We start from the raw sequence: 17,632 nt of genomic DNA on the forward strand, positions 1-17,632 counted from the left end.
TGGATAATGCAAATTCAAACAGATGTCTTGAATTCACGTTTGAATGGCTAGCTACTACTTAGTTTTCAAGATAACGGGAAGTCGCTCTTAGTTTTCTTTTGGACATTAGATGTTTGAAACTAGTGTCTTGGTTTGTGATTTATTATAGCAACTCTAGCAGTTATCTAGAAATCAATAATTTAGGTGGTTAAACTAAAAAAATCTCCTCCAACAACTCTCTAAATAAACTTCTTAAATTTAGCTAATTCGTAACTAACATCATTTCTCCCCGCATTTAGTAACCATTTACCAATTCCCTAAACAAAAAACTGACGATAATTGTTGTATTTCGGTGTCTTTTTTGACTCTGCAGTAAAAATATATTAATAAAGGCCATACGCCGAGCGCCGACGATGCACAATTGTGAAAGCTAGTCAACTAAAGATTAAACAATTGACAATACATCAGCTGCACATGCACATGTCAAATAAATAAATAAATAATTAATTATGATAGCAAATCATGAGGCCAACATAGCTCACCAAGTTAAATCTATCGTCGATGATAGTTCTACTTGAACCGGTAGTTTTGACATATTTAAAAAGTAATATATAGAGAACCGTCGAAGGAGATGGATTTTTTTATTTTATGTATATTATTTGAGGACTTGCTGAATATATGATTTAGATAGTATAATTATACATAATTATTGGAGTTGCTCACTACTTGAAATTTAACAATCATTTCGTATTGTATAGCGAGATGAAGAACATATAGACGGTGCAATTCTTTCTTTTTTTTATAAAAAAGAAATGATGGCATCTCTTTCTGATGAAGTAAATTCACAATTTTCTTGCTGCTTAGTCACTTCTTGAAAAAAGGCTAATTGAGTTGGTTGATCCTTGCCAGTCTGACATGGAGGTGAAAAAGGCTAACTACTGAATTGGGTTACCCTCACGTGCTAGCACATTTGGCACGCGAACAATCAAAAGGATAGCTTTAAAATGCTTTTTCCAAGTGTGTTGTTTTTAAAATACATTGTTATTAAAAATTTATTTAAAAAACACTCTTCCAACCAATAAGAAGCCTAAGAATTGGACTGCCCAGCAACGGGGCAAGAAAATGAAACTTGTCCAACACATGGTTTTCTCTTCCATTTTTCATTTTCATTTTTTGTTTTCATCTTTTCTCTATCTCTACTCCTATACAGCACCAGTTCAGACTCGCCGTGCTCTCATGTCTAAATAGTAAAAAAGCTAAAACTATGCATCAATGAAGATTAACCTTGGTTATTCGCTCTAAACCAATATTCACATCTATCTAACGAACAGAACAAACATGTCCTTATATTTTTAAATTTTATACTTAAATATAAATAGAAACCATAGCAACTTACGAGCACTCTGCTAGTCCTTCTATAAATCTCTACTCCTATAAAGCATCAAACATGTCCTTATATTTTTAAATTTTATACTTAAATATAAATAGAAACCATAGCAACTTACGGGCACTCTGCTAGTCCTTCTATAAATCTCTACTCCTATAAAGCATCAATTTCCACACTTGATGTGCTCTCACATCTAAATGGTAAAAAACTAAACCATAGCAACATACGAGCACTCTGCTAGTCCTTCCATAAAATCACACTTAACACTAACCAGAAGTAAAGCCAATGTATCAGACTCCGGCAAATTGCCACAATATATTATAGGCCTGAGAATCACGGATTCACGAATCACGATCACAGCACACCAGGTGTGAAAAAGAATATAGTAATCATTCCTTCATATGTCGTAACATTTTTCTTTTCGTCATCATCATAAAAAAAATACCCAACATCGCTCATATACCTCCACCCCAAATGCATGCTAACAAATCTATTACGTACACAGATGCTAATGCTCTGCCTACACTATTGTTTCAACTTTTGAATGGCAGCTATTATCTGGGAAAAAAACAATTCTCTTTTACAAGAGCCATCTGGCACAGTAAACAACATTGCTGTTGCTGGATGGTTACTGGGGTCCTAATCTGCCGCATGGATAGGGTACAGATGTTGTATGGTCAATGCTTTAGAGGTTGGATGTGAGGTTCAGGTTCAGCAGGGAATAGATCAAGAAGGGACCTATGGATCATCTCGAAGCTAGTGAAAGTTATCACTGCAGCAGGGGTCGTCCGCAACAGATTTGTGGCACATCCACGGTAGAAGCCAGCCACACCCTCTTTATGATAAACCTTTCTGACGCAGTCTATTACACCTTTGTATCTGGCATCAGAGTTTGCTCGCTGGTCTTGCAGCCTTGATCGAACAACCTGTAACAATTACCGGAGCAATGAAGTCCTAGATGATACAGTAGCAGGTAAACAATGTACATAGGGGATCTGTACATTAATTTTACTAGAGGATCACAAATGTAAAGGACTAAGTACCTCATGAGGATATGTCAATGTTGACGCAGCTACTTTAGCCAGAGACGAAGCAACAGCGACATCACCAAAACTCAATGCTTCTACAGTAGTATTATCTATTAAGGCACAGGCAGTCAGTGGTTAAAACCAAGCCACTCAAGCTGGTCTTCATAGATCATTTATCTTGAAAAATAACAAAACCAACACTAATACCTCGCTCAGCCAGATAAGCTTTTATCTTCTCGTACACAGGGAACTGAATAGCAACGTGACTGATACCAGCCAAGGCAGGGACCAGGCCACTTTTGAGAAGAAAATAGCAGCAAGCACATCAGAACATATAATCGTCAATAAATAAAGCTTTTTAAAGAAAAACAGCATTCCATGTGTGCTACCTGTATAGCCCTCGGATGCCTTCTTCATGTGCTATTCTTCTCAAGGCAGCAAGTGTACCTTTATACGGGATTGGCCCGGCTCTAATTCCTTGGGTCTATAAAAAGAAACATATTTATGTGTTAACAGGATTTCTATAAGCCATCAACTTCTACATATACTATGCCTCCTAACAAAGTATGGCAAGATAGAAAGATTTTTTTAAAATATTGGCTCCTGATGGAGCATCTTTTGGGTTTCCTCTCCATTTTAGTACCTAAATTATTACATTGGCTTGCCAAACCTAACACGACCCTTCTTCATCAAGGCTTAGGACTTGCTATGCTGAAACACCATGACGTGAATTAACCATGACTAGTGCTCATGTTGGGTTACAAATCTAGCCAACCCCAGCTTGCTTGGGACTAGAAGGCTTTGTTGTTGGTGGTGAATGGTGATGTTGCTGTGGTGGTGTTGTTGGCTCCTTATGGAGCATCCAGATATGCCAGTTTACACTTAAAAACAAAATTATAGCCAGTTTCAATATTAGTCCTCAGATCTTAAATACCTGAGGCACTTCCATTTTTTTTTGTTTAGCAAAATATATGGAAGTTTGCAAAAGCGTATGTATGTTTTCAGGAACCCAGCAGGCCATAAGCCATATCTTGGGTCATGGATTGGATTTATTCAGCAAATGTACAACCTACAGTAAACATCATAAAGGGAATAGAATCCCAAGAAATTTTCAAATAGATACCGATTGATTAACACTTACACAGAAAACTTTGTACATGAGACTATGCTTTCAGATCGAGCATACCTGAAATCTTGTCTTCACAACCCAAAGTGGATTTGTTACAATAGTTGTTGCAGCTCCAGCACATGATGCAGCAACAACATTTGCCCCTAAAGAAAGTTGATGGCTTCCATCTACAAAATTAATGTATGATAGCACTTAGAAGTTATGATGGCAAAAACTAATAAGTCATATGTAGGGTAAAGAACTAACCGTTGGAAGAAAGAAAACTTTTAAGCTGCTCATACACAGTAAAGTAAACCTGCATTCCACAAGAGAACAGTAAGCTAATAGAAGGAAATTGGCATTTGATTGATTTTCCAGTTCCACAGATGCAGTGCAGAAAAATCTTTAAAAAGGTCTAATGGTTATTTTATTTGTACTCTTGTGCAGAAATCTTTGCATGCATCTATGGTAAATAAAGCATACAATATAGGGAATACTCACCGCCCAGTTAGGCAAGAGTGCCAGAATAGTTGGGGATAGGCCGCGATACATTCCCCGGAAACCTTCTTGTTGAGCAATCTGCTGCAAGCTCCCAATAATTACACTACCTAGTATTGATTCACACAACACATAAAAAGCCAATTCAAATGTAATAGCCAGTGTTCTTAAGGCGTCGCCTAGGCGTCCAGGCGCCCAGGCAAAACTGGCCGCCTTGCTCGCCATACCCGCCTAGGCGTCGCCTAGGCGCTAAGGCGGTTTTCTGGTCCACTTGCTCGCCTAGGCGCCTTAAGAACACTGGTAATAGCTCAAGGCATTTCCTGATACAACAATACAACTGTTCTAGTGCAGCTGCTATGATAAAGACGGCCATCTTTCCTTGGCTGGAAAAAAGAATTCCGCGCCGAAACCCTTCTGCAAGCTAACCGCTTTTCTGAAGAGAAATCAACTCTTTTCTCCTCGCTTGTAAATTCCTATAGATAGCAGATAGTTCTTTTCCCTGTGCTCTAGTTAGTTTATTTCTGGTTTATGTCTTGGGAGCGACTGCTCATGCTCTTTGTCCGCTTTCTTCTTTATATTAATAAATATCTACCACAGCAGGGGAAGCCCTGCTGTACATTTTCAAAAAAAAAACTGTTCTAGTGCAGAACACAGATGTAGCATAAAAAATGAGCTAAGCATCACAAGTTTGGTAGTAACAAGAAATACAAAGCACATATGTATGTGATAATCTGCCAGCATGAGAACATCTATACTCATAGCACTCATGGTTACATTATAGCAGTTTAAATTTATTTGCATTCACAATATGCTTGTTCAGTTAGACACTTAGACGTAGTATAATATCAGCAAAACTTGATGTGTACCTCAAAAACACCAGGCTTGGAATATCAGCTAATACATTATTTTACATGTATAACCAAAGAACTAACTCCATATATGGCAAACAAGACATTCATAATCATAACGCAAAATGACAGTAGACATGTCATGCCCAGAGACACACTTACAGTTTTGTGTGCATTGTTTGAAACTTCGACGAATTTGGTATTGATAACTAACAAGCAACACATGGGGCATATGTATCATGTATGCGATGATCTGCCAGCGTGAGGACATTCTGACAGTTTTAAACTTTTTTGTATTCATGGTATGCATGTTGTGCATTGGTTCTACATAACATAATACAAGCAAAACTCAATACAAATCTCAAAAAAACCAGATTAAGAAATATTAGGTATACTCTATTTTACACGTATAACCAAAGAACTAACTCCATATATGTCAAAAAAGACATTCATAATGGAAAATGACAATAGACATCATGCCCACAGACACTTAATCTTGTGTGCATTGTTTGGAACTTCGAATATATGTCTAATCTCTGACTTTTTCACGTGCATAGACGAATAAGTACAAACCCTGCTAGTGAGAGTTTGCATGTTTTTTCCACTCTCGAACCTGCATGACATTGTAAATTCACAACGACAACACAACACTCGTGATACCTCCCCTTGTCCCATTCCCATGAAAGCACTGATACTTCAAATCATGCAGGGGGATACAAATGACCGTTAGACAACTACACAACCCAACAATAGTAAACCTTAAGGATAAGACATCCGTCCAAGAAAAATATTTGAACTGTTACAAAACCTAAATGTGGATCCTCAGTTACTAAAAAGATTCTCTCACAATTCCCCGAATCTTGGATGGTCCAGGTCACCAAGAGACACCACAAGCGAAAACTTAAGAAGTCTCCCCATACTAAGCAGGTTTTCTCTAACCTCTCTGAATTTCAAATTGTCCACATGACATCACAGACAAAACCAAGCACAAAAATCACATAGGTTGACTACAATGCGCCACCTCTTCCCATGCAAACATTCCATACTTCCCAGCATATACACCCCTCCTACATCCTCAGCACAACTCAATAACACCAGGATAAGCTCGCTGTTCCAAACAGGTTTGTGCGTGTTTCTAACTCAAAAAGCAACAAATTGAAGCAAAATTCACAAGGAATTGTTGGAGGGAGTCATCACCTCCAATTGTACCTGTGGCAAGCTTGGGCCAGCCGTGGACCTGGAACCTGGTCTTGATGACATCGAGTGGGCACACGAACGTCGCCGCCACCACACCTGCGCCCAAAGCTCAAATCACCTCCAAACCCCCAAAGATTGAAACCAGAGGCCAAAATGAATAGGGGGAGTTCCAGCACAAAAGCTACCACTTACCAGCGGAGGCACCGGCGCCGGCGTGGCAGAGGAGACCGCGGGCGGTCGTGGGGCCGTGGTGGTGGTGGTTCTGCGACGATGAGGACACGGACAGCGGCGCCGGGGCTGGCGAGGTCGCGACGTCACCCGCCATCTCGCCACAGCCGTCCTCCCCTCCCCGATCCGCGCCTCGGCCGCGCGTCGCTGCGGCCAGTGCACTAGGCAGGGAGTCCCCTTCCAAACGCTTCCCTGTGCAAGAGAATCACGGACGCGGCACACAAGGCGTCGCCGCCGGCGGGCCTGCGGAACGGCCGACTAAGGTTAGGGTTTGGTATCTGGGGCGGAAGCCGAGGGCACTGGGACGGGGCCGGGTATATGTAAGGCTCGCTTCCGTTCTCGGCTTCGGTTTCGTCGTCACGACATCCCTCTGCCTCGCTTCGCCTGAGCTTCTTCCTTCTCGGAGGGAGGCGAGGGGACCGTGTATGGTGTACCCACGGGGCTGGACCGCTGGACTGGAGTGGGCCCGAGCTGGGAGGTAACCTCCCACTGTGTTGCGGGTCCGCAATTTCATTGAGAGCTAGTGTCAGTGACCTGTGTGGTGGTAACCGCCGGGACCGCGCTATCCTCGCCGGCGTGCACGTGCTGGCCGCTGCTGCGGCTAAACGCTAGAGCCATGGAGATCAAGGACCGGCGACAATGTCATTGAGACTCTCTCCAACTTACTCTATATTCCGTTACGTAAAAAAATTCTTTATTCTTTTAAGTGCTCTCTAAATATTCTTGTCCTTTATACTTTTTTTCATCTTCAAAAGCATCATCTAAATTCGGTCATTTATACCTATAATGTTAAGGATACACGACTACCTTATTTATTCAATTATCTTTTAACTTTCAACTTGTATGCAACGTACTTCATTATTAATTGAAGAAATTAATAATTATTCCATAAAACATATTTTCGAATGTATAAATATTTCGCCAACAAATATCGTAGACATAATAGTTAAAATTTAAATTCTTCAACATATTATTAAATTGTACAACGAGCCACTATCCTTTTTCTATGCCATTTTTATGACCTCGTGCCTAAGAAAATAATTGCTCGATAACAACGTGCATAGTTATAAAAATTGCAAATTATCGTTTTTCGCTAAACTGGCTTCATAGACAAGCCTAGTCGCGTCTTCTCCCGTAAGACAATAGATTCATGCATAAGACACACATTGGCTTTCACGAGAAGACTACCTCGTGGTTTATGGCCGAAGCCACGGTAGCCTATATAACACATGAGCCACCTTCACACTTCATTCATCACTTCTAACTCTTGCTACCACAAACAGCAATGGACACCTTTCTTGAGTCCAACGTTCTCTTGTGCATGGCTTAGGATATGGAAGCTGATGACGACGAGCTCGAGTTAGCGACCATCAGCTACCTCAGGCGTCGGCTTGAACGCAACCAGCGTCGACATGGTGGTTCCGTTCCCGACTGAGTTGGATCCCCGGAGACCATTTTGGTGGTCACTCAAGGATTGTAGCCGACTACTTCTCATATCATCCAGCTTACATTGATGCCCAATTCTGAAGGAGGTACGTCTGCTATATTGGTTCTTGTTTGTTTCAAAGACACTCAATTAGGTCATGTCATAAACTTTTGACTTGTAGGTTTCGCATGTGTCGCCATGTGTTCGAGCGCCTTGTGGGTACAGTCCAACAGGTTGACCCATACTTCGTGCAGCGTCCTAACTGCGTCGGAGGGATGGGACTCTACACTGTGCAGAAGGTTGTTGGCGACATCCGCATCCTCGCCTATGGTGTTCCTCCTAATGTCGTGGATGAGTACGTGCTCATTGCAGAGTTCACTGCACATGAGGCTCTTCAACGCTTCTGTAAGGCCATCGTAACTGCATTTGCTCTGTGCTACCTGCGCCCGCATACACCCCATGATCTCACACGACTACTCCAAGTCTGTGAGTCACGTAGATTTCTAGGATACTTGGAAGCATCAATTGCATGCATTGGGAGTGAAAAAACTGCCCTACCACGTCCGTGTGGAAGGGTATGTTCACAGGCCAAGGGAAGCACCCGACCATGATCCTAGAAGCGGATGCATCTTATGACTTATGGATATGGCACACATACTTTGGCATGCCCGATAGCAGTAATGACGTCAATGTTTTGCATCGCCCACACATTCGAAAAGGCATCTCAATGTGGAGGAACCTTCAGTTGCTTTCACGGTCAACGGTAACCAATACGACATGGGGTATTACCTTGCGGACGATATTTCGCTTATTGGTTGGCTTTTGTGAAAACAGTCTGACGCCCTTCTGAGCCTCGCACAAAGCACTTTGCAACAAAGCAAGAGTTCGCTAGAAAGGATATAGAAAGAGCGTTTGATGTGCTTCAGGCTAGGTGTGCAGTGATATGTGGTCCTGTGTACGGTTGGTCGACAACCAACATTCACGACATCATGACGACATGCATCATACTTCACAATATGATAGTTGAGGACGAAATTCCTATGGTCGTGCATGCTACCTTCGACAACACAACTGAATTTGTAGATCCAACTCACAGATCTTTGGAAGAACGCAATCGCTTCATCCTCAAACAACACGAGAAGCTTAAGGATCCACAGAAGTACCAGCAACTGCAGAGGGACCTGATTGAGCATCACTGGGCACGTATCGGCGCCGACATTTAGTAGAAGCTTGTGTCATGTAATGTTCTATGAGAGTCTACCAATAAGTGTAGCATCCCAAAAATTCAAATCCTGAAATTTTCTCAAACTTGCTCTAAATTCAAAATGAATTTCAAATTTCATTTCAAAATGTTTGTTTGCGAGTTGATATCAACAAATGAAGTATAGTGGTCTATATTCTCTCCAAAATCCTCCTCAAATATCCTACAAATATTTCCACAGTGATCACCCTCAATTTCTTTTCAGAAATACTGCCCAGATATTTCTCCAGTGATCCCCCTCAAATTCTTCCAGAAATACCGCCTAGATATTTCCTGAGTAATCCCCTTCAAGTTCTTTCCAGAAATACTGTCCAAATATTCCACCGATATATCTCCAGATATTTTTCTCTTGAGAAATACCTTCCGAATCATTTTTCAAGTCCCTACAAATATTTACTTCATAACTTTCCTCATGCTCATACATATACGTATGCCTCTGGTGTCATACGTTGAGCTCTGCAAGCTAATTACACTCATATAAGACAAATCCATGCTAATCTCCCACTAATCCTCTCATCCTCCCACTAATCCTCTCATCCCTCCCCCTAATCCCCCACCATGGCTATAAATAGAGGGGCAAGGGCCTCCTCTCATCCCACCCCAAGCCATTTCATGGCAACTCTTCCCCCCCCACACACCCACTCCATGTTCCACACAAGCACACACTACCACAAGGATCGTTCGGTCGTTCTTCGATCGTTCGTCCCCCTGTTCTTAGTTTGTTCGTTCGTTTGTCTGATCGTTCGATCGTTCGTCCGATCGTTCATGGTTCGTTCGTCCATTCGTTCGTCCAAATAATCTTTTTTCCTGTCGTTATGCTGCCGAAATTCCGATCGGTCGTTCGTTCGATCATTCGATCGTTCATCGTTCGTTCATAGTTCCTATTCATCATTCATCGTTCGTTCATAGTCCCTATTCATCGTTCTTCCAGATAATCTTTGTCCTGCCGTTATGCTGCCAAAATTTTGATCGTTCGTTCGTCCGATCATTCGATCGTTCGTCCGTTCGTTCATAGTTCCTATTCATCGTTCGTTCATCGTCACTATTCATCGTTCATCGTTCGTTCATACGAGCTATTCACCATCACTATTCACCATTACTATTCATCGTTACTATTTACCATTACTATTTACCATCATTACTATTCATCGATCATCCGATCACCCCAAATTTCAACTACTCATCCATCATGTTGTCTAGTCCACCTAAGACCAGCCAGACCCATATTCCAGTCATACGAACTCCGGTGACTGTGATTTTCCTTCCAGTGCGAACTTCCCGTCTCGTCACCCATCCCAGGTTTCTCCAAGTTGAGCACGCTTAACTTTGAGATTCCTTCGAACCAGGCTTCCAAACTCTGATTCCAATAATTCTTGTTTCTAAATTCTTATCAACTATTCCCTATCCAACCATGTCATCCCTTAAGCATGGTTCATATTCCAGAAAACTCTCAAAATACTCTTGTCCCATATTCTGCCTATCATTTCCCTGTTCAGGCTAAGTTAGACGATTCACTCGTCACTATTCCCACCAACAATGAACTTCACTGTGCTACACCACATACACCCAGCTATAAATACACCCAGCTACCCTATCCCTCTCCACACACATTCAACACCCTCAGCCAAGGCAAACACCCTCCTAATGTCGCTTCGCCTCCAGTCCACCCTCCTGGTAAGCACCTCCGCTCCACCACCAGTAATATCACAACACCACATGACATAGATTCTACTCAAGACTCTGCCCATCTATATATCACTATTCTGACCACTATACTAAATATTTGTTGGTATACTTGCTGGTTTGTATGTTTGCTTGTTCATGTTGCATAGTTATCGGAGCGTTCGTGCCGTCTCATGGAGGCTAGATCTGCAAGTCTACGCCAGGCAGTGGAGCTAGAAGCCAGTTCCACGAGCTTCCCTTCCCCTTCGTCGGATAAGCACGGCAAGCTCACTGGATCCCTTTGATGCATAAATTACCTATGATTTTTCAACCACAACCATCAGCCTGTTATTTTATGCATGATTTGATTTTGAGACAAGTTATTATGGCCACCCAAGCCGCTTGCCGCAATCAATCCTTAATATATTTGTTACAAATGATTTGAGAAAAGGTGTGAGTTTTTCAAAAGAAAATGCTTTTTAAAATGTGTATGATGAAGGGTTTTCACCCTTTTCACCTTTGAGTAGGGATGATCAGGGACTCTCCAGTTTAGGGGAGGGCCTAAGGTGATGGCTCAGCTGGTTTAGGCGTGAGCAGAAGGATTGTCCCCTCATATAAGGACCGGTTTATCATCCTTCACTACTTGTACTCATGATAAGTACAACCACTCGAGACTATGTGGGCAGTCACTCAATCTGAACTCGTACAGTCCAACCCCAGGGTTATGAAGGCTGGGGAGCACCGGGAGGATAAGGAGGGGGAATGTTTTGTTCGGTTTGGACACGGCGGTGGCCTGACTCCTTCCGGTATAACCGTTAAGGTTAGGACGTGCGAGGGAAGAAAGAGATTCGGATTCGGATCTCATTGGCCATGGGATCGCAGAGCCAGACTAGTGGGTAAAGTGTACCCCTCTGCGCAGAGTTCAAACCTATTCGAATAGTTTGTGTCCACAGGAATGGACGAGTCTGGTGTGGTATGGCAATTAGTATTTTGTTTTCCAAAAAAAAAGAGATGCGTTTGAGAAAAGTGGTTTTTAAAAGGTCCGACGGTTGAGCCGTGAGCTATGGTGGACGGGAAGTCCAGTAGCTGTTTTGAAAAAGGAAAAACCAGTGGGAAACTGCTGAGATACTTGGATGGTTTAGTCCAGGGGATTTTGTTCTAATATTGAAAAACTTTCTGCTCTTTTGGGAGAGGATGCGCTTTGAAAAATACAAAATGCTTTACAAAACAGCCCTGCATAAAATATTGTTGTTTCTGCAAAATATCCTGAGCTCCACATATTCCATGCATTATATCTGATTTCCCCATTCCGCGGATGAAGGTGGGCTGCTGAGTACGTTTGTACTCACCCTTGCTTATTTGTTGTTTTTCAGAAAAAGGAGATCGGGTAAGAGTTATGACTGTTCCCAACCTTGCCTGTGGCTGTTGGACCGCTGATTTGCTTCGCTGCGTATATCGGGCTGCTTCAGCCCCACTCTGATGATATGTCCTGAGTTGTGGACCAACTCTTAAAGTTGTTCGCCACCTTTATAGGTTTGTCTCGTTTAAGTAGATCTGTAATCATCTGATGTATAAATGTGTTTACTAGCCTCCTGGGACTAGTAATTGTATCACATTTGAGTCCCAGAGGACCGGGACGCTTCAATAAGTCAGTGTGTTGTCTTTCTATCGTGCAAGTTAGTTTGTCATTGTTAAGCTAAGTTAGTGGGTTGTGTTCCTATTGTCCATGTGTCTTATCGGTAGGGCTAAAAAAGCTCGAGGCTCACAACCCGGCTCGTGCTTGGAGCGGCTCGCGAGCCTCGGGCGAGTCGACCCAAGCCTGTTTTTCGAGCTCGTCAAAGGAGCGAGCCGAGCCGATTAGGCTCACGAGCTATGCCAAATTAATTAATCTATAAATAGCAATGGATATTAGATAATTCTTTAAATAATAGGGTCGTTTCTTAGCTTTTGATGAAGAATTTATGACATTTCATAATTTAGATTGCTCATAATACTGAATGATGATTGTATATTCCACATTTATATAATTTTAATTATTTTATAATGCACTAATATTTATCATAGAGCGGCTCGCGAGCCGAGCCAGCTCGCATGCCAACTTCGAGCCGAGTCGAGCCTCATTCTTGAGCTCATGCAATGGGTGAGCCGAGCCGAGCTTGGCCAGCCATCGAGCCGAGCTCGGCTCGGCTCGTTTCCAACCCTAGTTGTCGTATCGTCCATGTTAGTTTGTCATCGTAAGGCAATAAACTAGTGTGATGTATCTCTGTTGCTCCAAGTGTATTGTGAGGTCGTGCATGTAATGTTCACAATTACGAAGTATTGTCTTAACTAGCCAACTACTTTGTTCATGAACACTACATGATCTTAAATAAAATGGCGACTCAAATCTCATAACAAACTACATAATAGTTCATAACATAAGTTCTCACACAAACTCCAATACACTTCATCACATCAAAGATGTCATGCGAACTACATTATGGTTCATAACAAAAATGAATACGAAAACAAAGTTCTCATGCAAAGTACATAGAAGTTGATAACAACATACGACATATTCCACAATAGATCCTCAAACTGTGGCACCACCTTGGCCCAAAAGTTTTGATATAATCTTTTGTTGGTTAAGCAGGTAGTATTGCCTTTGCATAGGATTGTAGATGTTCAAATCTTCGCCCATTATCATTAGCACCTCTTTTGTCTCTTGCTTGCTTTTTTCCATATCTAGTCTTTCATGCTCAATGGACAACTTCTTCTTAATGTTCATTTATTGTTTGCGTAGACGGGTGTACTCCTGCAGTTTCCTCCCCTCCACATTGGTTGGGTTCTGGTACATGCTCAAACGTTGCAAAGACAATTCTCGAATCCTTTGCAAGAGTGCTTAGAGTCAGTCTCCGATGTGGTCATGGATTTTGGCTTCTTGCCCTTAGCCTTACTAGAATCGTGTCCCAAAGTCCTCTTTTATGTTGTGATGCCTGGTATTGAGTCTTCAAGATCCAAATCAATCATGTATGACTCATTTGGCATAAGAGGTATGGTGCGTGGTTGTTGTCCAATGTGATGGTCCACCCATTTTGGTTCATCCTTAAGTACATCCCAACAATGCAAGAAGTCAAATGGCTTCTTCTCAACAGACCCAAATCTGATAACAACTAGAGATGTCTATAAAATTAAAAAAACATGATCAGACTGGTAGCAGTACAGGTTAAGGCAAATTGTTCCAGAAAATGAAAACACATGATCATCCTCATACTTGCCTTGTCTTCACTTGTTAGACCACTAGGATTTTGATGAAGCACCGTAGCCATGTATCTAAAAAAGTGAACATTAAGACTTGATGTTGTCCCACCTACTCATAAGTGACTTCGTAGACCTTTCAGGAGTGTCTCCATGCCTAGAGTTGTATAGTTGTGTAATCCTGTTCTAAGAATCTTGCTTATTTTGACCTATGTTGATGATGGGATCACAACTCATACTGAGCCATGCACGATGCAGTGTGACTAAAAGGGAAATGCGCCCCTAGGCAATTTCTATAAGTATTTTGGTGATTAGATGCCCAACACATATTAATTGAGTCCTCATGTGCTAAATATGTGAAAAGTGCAAATCAAGATGCAAGGTATGTTTCTAGACTTAGTATATTGTTTTTTGAGTACTAATGTATTTGTCTAAGTGCTAGAAACAGAGTTGAGAAGAGAACAAATGAATTGGAAAAGATGTGGCTGTGTGCAGTCAAACTCTAGCTCGGCCTGGCACACCGGACTGTCCGGTGGCTAGAGATGGCAATGGGTAAATACCCACTGGGTATTACTACCCCATACCCATACCCACGACACAAAAATAACCCAATCGGGTCACCCATATACACTGGTGGATATGGATTTACCCCCATACCCATACCCATGTGGGTATGAGTCACCCATCGGGTCACCCGTACCCACAAAAATGAAACATCTATCAAAATATTATATTATACAAATGACAAGTAATCCATCTAAATACCATTACAAAATTTCTAGTATCATTTAACCATCCATTCAACACACCAAAGATAATTGGATAAAATAGTGACACTAGGATAGTACTACATAGCACATTACATGTTACATTACATGGTCACTAAATTGTCGTTAAGCCTTCTATGACATTATGGCCTAAAAGGTTGTTAAATAGTAAAAACGATGGATGACTAAAGTTCAAGTTCATGCTAGGGCTAAGTTTATATTGGGTATTTTATACCCACGGGTTAACGGGTATGGGTGAAGGCGGAACGTTCTAATACCCGTTTACCCATTGGGTGAAGATTTTTGCCCAATAACAGACCCACGAGTAGAATATTTAGCCCACATACATACCCTAATGGAGTAAATACCCATCGGGTATCGGGTCGTGGGTACCCACTGCCATCTCTACCGGTGGCGCACCAGACAGTGTCTGCCCAGGCTGGCCTCCAGTGAACTACCTGCTCTCGGGAATCGACAGAGTCGTACGACTATAATTCACCGGACTGTCCGGTGAGTCATCAGCGGCGAACTCGTCGCTCTCGGGAAAAGGAACGGGGCGGCGTGGCTAAAATTCACCGGACTGTCCGGTGGTGCACCGGACTGTCCGGTGAGCCAACAGTCGCCAGCATCAACGGTCGGCCGCGCGATCTGCGAGCGATGTGTGGCCCGCATCAACGGTCAATTGGGCACACCGGACTATCCGGTGTGCACCAGATAGTGTCCGGTGCGCCAACCGACCCAAGGACCAAAGGTCGGATGCACTAGATATGGAAGGGGATCGCGCACCGGACAGCTACAGTGACTGTCCGGTGGTGCACCGGACTGTCCGGTGCACCACCCGACAAAAGGCAAGTTTGGCCTTCCAAGTTGGCCACCAACAGCTCCTAGCTGCCTTGGGGCTATAAAAGGGACCCCTAGGCGCATGGAGGAGAATACCAAGCATTCACTAATCATTCTAAGACTCCCAGACTCTGCCTCCGCGTATTTGATTGATTGTGTTAGTGATTTGAGCTCTGCTTGAGTTGTGAACTCACTGTGCTACGTTTCGAGCTCAAGTCTTGGCTTGTGTGCGTGTGTGTGCTGCGGATTTGACTCTAGTGTGTGTTGCTCCCATCCCTTACTTCTGTGTGCCTTTTGTGATCTCAATTGTAAGGGTGAGAGGCTCCAAATCGTGGAGATTCCTCGCAAACGGGAGAAAGACTATAAGGACGAAAGCTGTGGTATTCAAGTTGATCATTGGATCGATTGAAAGGGGTTGAGTGCAACCCTCGTCCATTGGGATGCCACAACGTGGAAGTAGGCAAGTGTTACTTGGCCGAACAACGGGATAAAAATCGTGTGTCTCTTATGTTGCTCCTCTCTGTGATTGTTTGTGTTCGCAAGAGCTCGCCTCATAGACTTGATTAACTTGCGCTAATATCTTTATAATCAATCTTGTGGAAATTTAGTGTTGAATTTTACAGGATCACCTATTCACCCCCTCTAGGTGCTCTTAATTGGTATCAGAGCCGTACTCTTCATCTAAGGGACTAATCGCCCGAAGAGATGGATCCTAAGGGAAAGGGGATGGTGGTCAACGACAAGGACAAGGAGTCCATCTTCAACGAGCCAAGAGACGACAAGCCCACTGACTCAGGCTCGAGTCACAAGAAGAAGGACGGGAAGAAGAAGAGGCACATCAAGAAGATCATCTACTACGACAGCGATGCATCTTCTTCTTCACCAAGAGACGATGATGACGACGACGATTCTTTGTCAAAGAAAAAGACGGTTAATCAAAACTATTCCTTTGATTATTCCCGTATTCCGTACAATTCAAATGCCCATTTACTTTCTATTCCTCTTGGAAAACACCCACACTTTGATGGAGAGGATTACTCATTTTGGAGCCATAAAATGCGTAGTCATCTATTTTCTCTCCATCCTAGCATTTGGGAAATTGTGGAAAATGGGATACATTTCGATAGTATGGATAACCCTATGATGATTAATGAACAAATTCATAAAAATGCCCAAGCTACTACTGTCTTGCTAGCTTCACTTTGCAGGGATGAGTATAACAAAGTAAGTGGCTTGGATAACGCCAAACAGATCTGGGATACCCTCAAAATATCACATGAGGGAAATGATGCCACCATGATTACCAAGATGGAACCGGTGGAGGGAGAATTGGGAAGGTTCGCAATGATCAGGGGAGAGGAGCCAACTTAGACCTACAACAGGCTCAAGACCCTGGTCAACAAGATCCGAAGCTATGGAAGCACAAGATGGACGGACCATGATGTCGTCAGACTCATGCTAAGGTCATTTACTGTAATTGACCCCCATCTTGTCAATCTTATTCGTGAAAATCACAGGTACACCAAGATGACGCCCGAGGAGATTCTTGAAAAATTTGTGAGCGGGCGCATGATGGTGAAAGAGGCTCGATACGTGGACGATGCACTAAATGGTCCACTACCCGTCTACGAGCCACAACCCGTTGCTCTTAAAGCAACAAGCAGCAGGGAGGCGCTACCAAGCAATGTGGCACAAGTGGAGGCTACCGGGCTAAATGAAGATGAGATGGCCCTCATCATCAAACGTTTTAAGACCGCGCTCAAAGGACGCAAAGAGTACCCCTCCAAGAATAAGACAAGGGGAAAGCGCTCCTGCTTCAAATGCGATAAGACTGGTCATTTCATAGCACAATGTCCCGATAACGATAATGACCAGAGATAAGAATAATACGGGAAGAAGGAGAAGAAGAAAAACTACAAGAAGGCGAAGGGCGAGGCACACCTTGGAAAGGAGTGGGATTCTGACTGCTCCTCATCTGACTCCGATGATGAAGGATTGGTTGCCTCGGCTTTCGACAAGTTTTCGCTCTTCCCCAACGAACGCCACACTTGCCTCATGGCCAAGGAGAAGAAGGTACGTATTCGAGATTCCTCTAAGTACTCTTCTTCTAGTGATGAAGAATCTTCTGATGATGAAGTAGATTACTCTGAATTGTTTAAAGGTTTA

General features: G+C 42.8%; 1 protein-coding gene and 1 long non-coding RNA gene across 5 annotated transcripts; one reads left to right on the top strand and one right to left on the bottom strand.

Moving 5' to 3' along the window:
* Nucleotides 1-1,735: 1,735 nt before the first annotated feature.
* LOC100192773 (carrier YEL006W) lies at nt 1,736-6,941 on the bottom strand. 4 transcript variants are annotated; one of them, XM_035959373.1, is made up of 10 exons: nt 6,238-6,941; nt 6,046-6,141; nt 5,011-5,172; nt 4,004-4,110; nt 3,770-3,818; nt 3,581-3,690; nt 2,784-2,878; nt 2,602-2,690; nt 2,410-2,504; nt 1,736-2,292 (listed from the first exon to the last, which is right to left on the bottom strand). In XM_035959373.1, the coding sequence occupies exons 1-10, from the start codon at nt 6,368-6,370 to the stop codon at nt 2,044-2,046; spliced, it is 1,185 nt and encodes a 394-aa protein (XP_035815266.1). In that variant the 5' UTR covers nt 6,371-6,941; the 3' UTR covers nt 1,736-2,043. The 4 variants fall into 4 exon arrangements, with proteins under 4 accessions (XP_035815266.1, XP_008647348.1, XP_035815267.1 ...); XM_008649126.3 differs by lacking the exon at nt 5,011-5,172; NM_001137969.1 differs by lacking the exon at nt 5,011-5,172 and having other exon boundaries at nt 1,737-2,292; nt 6,058-6,141; nt 6,238-6,873.
* A 96-nt stretch (nt 6,942-7,037) lies between these two features.
* Nucleotides 7,038-9,036, top strand: LOC109943383 (uncharacterized). The gene is made up of 2 exons (XR_002266047.2): nt 7,038-7,805; nt 7,881-9,036. It is a non-coding gene; the product is annotated as an uncharacterized lncRNA (long non-coding RNA).
* Nucleotides 9,037-17,632: the final 8,596 nt, after the last annotated feature.

The sequence above is a fragment of the Zea mays genome, chromosome 6 (assembly GCF_902167145.1).
Source record: "Zea mays cultivar B73 chromosome 6, Zm-B73-REFERENCE-NAM-5.0, whole genome shotgun sequence".
Lineage (NCBI taxonomy): Eukaryota > Viridiplantae > Streptophyta > Magnoliopsida > Poales > Poaceae > Zea > Zea mays.

Excerpts from the sequence above, each read along its gene's own strand:
- LOC100192773 (XM_035959373.1), bottom strand. The coding sequence starts at position 6,370 with ATGGCGGGTGACGTCGCGACCTCGCCAGCCCCGGCGCCGCTGTCCGTG. Across the intron at positions 5,173-6,045 it reads TGCCACAGGTACAATTGGAG|AACCAATGCACAACATGCAT; the intron begins GTGATGACTCCC and ends TATGTTATGTAG. Across the intron at positions 3,819-4,003 it reads CACTCTTGCCTAACTGGGCG|GTTTACTTTACTGTGTATGA; the intron begins GTGAGTATTCCC and ends TGTGGAATGCAG.